The following is a 5,018-nucleotide window of genomic DNA, read 5'->3' as shown; positions in this document are numbered from 1 at the left end:
CTTCATACACTGGGAACTCAAAGTCGAGAGAGGGCGCATGGTCATTGCGTTCAATTGGTTTATTGAGAAATCTGCACATGCATTTATGTTTTGAATTTTTAGAAACTGACCTAAATAAATTGCACATGCAGATAAAAGTTTGTTGTTATATTTTTGAAAGTTTTATTTTCTTTACCATTTTTCCGAATAAAGAAGAAAGGAAACAGACACAATTGGAATCAAAATGAACTTTTATTTATGCCTTTAAGAGTTGCAACAAAATTCATGAGGTGCAAACAAAAACACCTCTTCCTTGGGCCGAGCAGAGGGTAACTTTTGAAAAACAACAGAAAAAAATAGCAAAAAAAATTACTCTGACACATGCCTGACTTCGGGAATATTCACCGATGTCCAATTAGGAGTCCTCCGACTCGATCCTCTTGTTACAAAGCATGGTCCTTCATCAGCATCATCTTGCAAGATATCACATGACTGGTCCATAAATCCGCCACTTATAAATGTCTCAGAAATTAGGTTCACCTCTTGAATAGTCCTCGGTGCCTTGGCCGACTGCTCATAGGGATTAAACCCTAACTCACCATGGTCTTTGTTATCACTGAGTTACACAATCTTACCCCAACCCAAGGTTTGACCATTGGCCACCACTTGTTGCACATCTTTTAGAGATGCCATAGAAGTTCCCACCTTATCCTCATCGAGATCCTCAACTCGCACTGCATTTGCAATTTCAAGCCCTTGAAACTGTGTGATGACATCATCTTCTTCTACATCAATGTATCTGAAAGAAGATAATTGGCTGATCATCAGAAATTGTTCACCATAAACGATAGCAAGCTTGCCATTTCGGATGAATTTCAATTTTTTGTTCAGGGTGGATGTGATGGTGTCTGCGTCGTGAATCCATGGTTTCCCAAACAAACAACTGTAACCGAGGTTAATATCCATCACCTGGAAGAGAATTTGAAACTGTTGCGAGCCAACCATCAACGGCAAGACAATTTCACCCATTACACTCCTTCTAGAACCATCAAAAGCCTTCACAACAACCTCACTTGGTTTGATATCAGCACCAATATAGGAAAACTTGGCAAGAGTAACCTCCGACATCACATTCAAAGAAGAGTTGGTATCAATCAAAACATGTGAAAGAGAGTCTTTTTCATATCCTGTGGATATGTAGAGAGTGTCGTTATACTTTTTGCCTTATGACCAATGGAGCTTTACCATTGTCGGGTTTTTCAACCTCAGGCTTACCACCTCTAATATTAACAGGAGTGAAAACCCTATTGCTTCTTGTGAGACCACTCGCATCGGTAATATTAGTGACAGTTCTGTTGTTGACCAACAGCTTCTCAACTCCATTCACGATGATAGTGGGCTCTTACCCCAATGGTACATCTTTATCAGATTTGTAGGGGAAAGGAGCTGGATTTTTGATGCTCAAGCACTTAGCAGAGCCAACATGAGGTGTACTTTCCTTGGGCGGCAAAATATCTCAAAAGCCTTGGGCATATTGAAGATAGGCACTATCACGGACACTTCATCATTCTTTTTATTCCCACTAACTTGTAACACACCATTGGAAATCAGCATCTGTATATCTTTCTGTACACCTAAGCAACCTTTAGGGTCCCTCAAACAAACAGAGCACATCTCATGATCTTGTTTCAGAATACCGACTTTGAACAATTTGAGGTGCATAGGCACCAACAAAGTCTTTACTTTCAAGACGTCCATGATCAAACTCTCATCTTTAGTGATCATATTTACTGCCTCATGCTCAGGAAATGGGTTAGTTGCCACATATGGCATATCACCGAACTTAATCATCCCCAATCTCACTAGCTCTTGAACTTTTCCTTTGAATACAAAACAATTCTCAATGACATGCCCTGGCGCATTAGAGTGGATAATACAACGTTCATTAGGTTTATACCATTTAGGCAACTTGTCTGGCACTGGTGGTGCAACACGCTTCTCTATGAGATTCTGGGCAAGCAGAAAAGGTAGTAAATCGGTGTACTTCATTGGGATTGGATCAAACTAGAACCGAGTCTTCGGAGGACGTGGATTTTGCTATGTAGCAGGCGTAGATGGTTGTTATCTTGGCTGATGTTGTTATTGTCGTTGTGGCTGATACTGAGATGGTGGTTGTTGTAGATACTGTGCATATGGATGTTATTGTTGTGGCAACTATGAATATGGTGAAGGATAAATGAGGAACATCGGGTGCGGTGGAAAAGGAATATTCACCATCATGGGGGCCCCTGGTGCCACTGCGGCTACTAAGGGTTGTTGATAATAGTCTGACATAGACTGTTGTACTTGTGGGGATGGAACTACTTGGGCAGTTGGTTGATGTTGTTGTCTTCTATTGCTTGGTCGGTGGTGGGAAATAGCATTGGCATCTCCCTCTTTCTTTTTCTGCCATCCACCAAACTTCTTGGTGCTACTAGCAGATGCAAAATTATCACGAGCTATTCTTCCTTATTTTACCCCTTCTTTGAGTTGCACACCGACCCCTACTATCTCAATGAAGTCACGATGCATACTTGAAATGAATTTGTTGTAGTAAAAGGAGTCTAAGATCTTCAAGAATAGTTTGCATAGTTCTTTCTCTTCAACAAGCAGAGTGACTTCGGAAGCAACTTCCCGCCACCTCTGTTCGTATTCTTTAAATGATTCGTGATTCTTTTGGGACATGTTACCCAATTGAGTATGATCTGGTACCATGTCTAGATTATACTTATAATGTTGCACAAATGCCTCGACAAGATCGATAAAAGTTTGAATGTTTGCACGCTCCAAGCTCATATACCATCTTAACGGAGCACCAGACAAAGAGTCTTGAAAGTAGTGAATCAAGAGTTTTTCATCATCTGTGCAGGCAACCATCTTTCTGCAATACATGACCAGATGTGTATGAGGACAGGTACTGCTCTTGTACTTCTCGAATTCTGGTACCTTGAATTTAGCAGGGACCCTCACATTTGGAATGAGGCACATTTCGCTCGCTTTCTTGCCAAAAATATCCTTCCCTTGGAGGGCATTCAGTTTCTTGATAAGAGCCTGAATTTGACCTTGTACTGCGTCTTCGGCAGTTTCTGAGTGGATACTTGGACCATGATATAAATCAATGGGTTCCTCTTGAAGCGGGTAAGTAACCATGACGGCAGGTGATACAGTGTAGCCAGGGTTTCCCATAGGCATTGAAAGCTGAGCCCCATAGGGATTGGCGCCATAGTATTGTGAAGTGAGCGGCTGAGAAACCAGAGGTTGGGGTCCATAAGGACCATATGGACTAAAAGGACCGGCGGGAAAGCCTTGAGATAATTCTGGTGGAGTGAATCCTTGAAATCCATGAGGAGGGCCATAAGGATGACCAAAAGAGTAAGGAAATCTGGATGACATATCGAAGTCGGTAGTTGCATCAGTAGTAACCACAGTGGTGATAGGAATCGTAGCGGGTATAGCATTAGAAACAACCGGAACATACATGGTTGTACTCAAAGAAGTTGAAGGTATAAGCTCAAAACTTTCCATCAAGGTATCAATCAATGAAACTTATCTCTCCTGGCTAGCTCGGAGAGTGAAAATCTCTTCATGCAGTTCACATTTTGCTTATTCGAGAGCATCCATCCTCAACTGATTATTAGCTCTTGTTGGATATTTGTGACAGGTAGCAGGCACTTCTGAGGAAGAGAAAAGACAAGAATGAGACCTTTGAAAAGTATTTTATTCTGTCAAAATATGACAACAAATGATGCAAATGATGCATGGATGCACATGATTCCTTTTTACTTTATCGACTATTACTTTCAAGGACTTGATGGATTTTAAACATTTGCAAACTTCTTTCAAACTGAAAGTGACAATTGCATTACAAGGAAATCCAATAAGTGCTTACAAATAACGGCAATAAAGAAAAGTGAAAACAAAAATACAACAAATCAGAGAACTCTAGGCCTAGCCTTCAATTCAACCTTCAGAGCGGTCTCCTCTTCCAATGCTTGTCCAAGAAGTCCTTTGGTATGTAGCAGATCCTCCTTGTGTTGATTGGAAGCAAACCAAGTCACCATAAGATCTCTATCCAGACTTTTCCTTTTAGCGACCCTTTCTTCTAGAGCTACCTTTTGTCGAACAATCACATCCTCCTTCTCTTGCAGTTGACTACAGAGTTTAGAACATTCTCCATTAGCGAAATAGAATTTGTTCTCCCAAATGTCTCTATCTTTCACTAACTGGGCGTTCTCTTCCTTTAGCTTCTTGAATTCCTCAAAAGAGACAAGAGCAGGTTCCACAAGCTCTCTACTCAAAGGTGGTGGAGGGGGGTATGGCATTTTGATCTTGGAAGCCCAACTTTTAACCTAAGTAGTATAAGCCTCTTTTGCCACACAGTTTCGAGGACCTAACTCAAACTTTTTCTTGCGAGAAATACAAGAGAAAGCCTTCACAACATCTCTTCTAAGATTCACATTCTCCTCACCTTCTCGGATGACGACATGAGTAACCAAAAGAGACTTAGGCTTATCATCCATGGAATAGCCAAGCTGACGATAAGCTAAGGATATGTTATAGGTAATAAATCCATTAGTACTGATAAGAGGTACGTTGGGGAATTCTCGACAACTCACTACAATCGTCGCAACATCATAGGCTGCATTGTACCATACTATGTCCTTATTAGTGAGAGCCATAAGCCTTTTTGACCATATGAGATTGTCCTTGTTGTATATAGTGGACTGCGTCAAGTGCGAAATAAACCACTTGTATAGTATAGGTGAACAAAAACAGACTCATCCACCATTCTTCTCAGTCCTAAAGTGGATGGAGTAATAGACATCTCCTAGAAGAGTAGGAACCATATTACAAGTCATGAAAAATCGAATAGCATCCATATCGAAAAATTCTTTGAATCTTGGGAAGAGTAGAATCCCATAAATCATTAAGGCCATGATTGCCTCAAACACATCATTACTCACCATGTTGGCATAATGTGAAGCTCTTTCCCCTAAATA

General features: G+C 40.8%; 2 protein-coding genes across 2 annotated transcripts; both read right to left on the bottom strand.

Moving 5' to 3' along the window:
- Window positions 1–600: 600 nt before the first annotated feature.
- Window positions 601–2,028, bottom strand: LOC127122785 (uncharacterized). Its single transcript, XM_051053072.1, has 2 exons — window positions 1,578–2,028; window positions 601–1,166 (listed from the first exon to the last, which is right to left on the bottom strand). Exons 1-2 carry the CDS (start codon window positions 2,026–2,028, stop codon window positions 601–603), a joined length of 1,017 nt encoding a protein of 338 aa, XP_050909029.1.
- A 459-nt stretch (window positions 2,029–2,487) lies between these two features.
- LOC127122784 (uncharacterized) lies at window positions 2,488–3,498 on the bottom strand. The gene has a single exon (XM_051053071.1). The coding sequence runs from the start codon at window positions 3,496–3,498 to the stop codon at window positions 2,488–2,490; it is 1,011 nt and encodes a 336-aa protein (XP_050909028.1).
- Between the last annotated feature and the right edge of the window lie 1,520 nt (window positions 3,499–5,018).

Source organism: Lathyrus oleraceus, chromosome 2 (assembly GCF_024323335.1).
Source record: "Lathyrus oleraceus cultivar Zhongwan6 chromosome 2, CAAS_Psat_ZW6_1.0, whole genome shotgun sequence".
Lineage (NCBI taxonomy): Eukaryota > Viridiplantae > Streptophyta > Magnoliopsida > Fabales > Fabaceae > Lathyrus > Lathyrus oleraceus.
The sequence above is the reverse complement of the archived record's forward strand: the minus strand, read 5'-3'. Positions and strand labels throughout refer to the sequence as shown.

What these genes read in the sequence shown, in the direction of transcription:
- LOC127122785 (XM_051053072.1), bottom strand. Translation starts at nt 2,028, where the DNA reads ATGAAGTACACCGATTTACTACCTTTTCTGCTTGCCCAGAATCTCATA. An exon ending in ACAGATGCTGATTTCCAATG is followed by an intron (nt 1,167 to 1,577) that starts GTGTGTTACAAG and finishes ACATATCCACAG; the next exon opens with GATATGAAAAAGACTCTCTT.
- LOC127122784 (XM_051053071.1), bottom strand. Translation starts at nt 3,498, where the DNA reads ATGTATGTTCCGGTTGTTTCTAATGCTATACCCGCTACGATTCCTATC.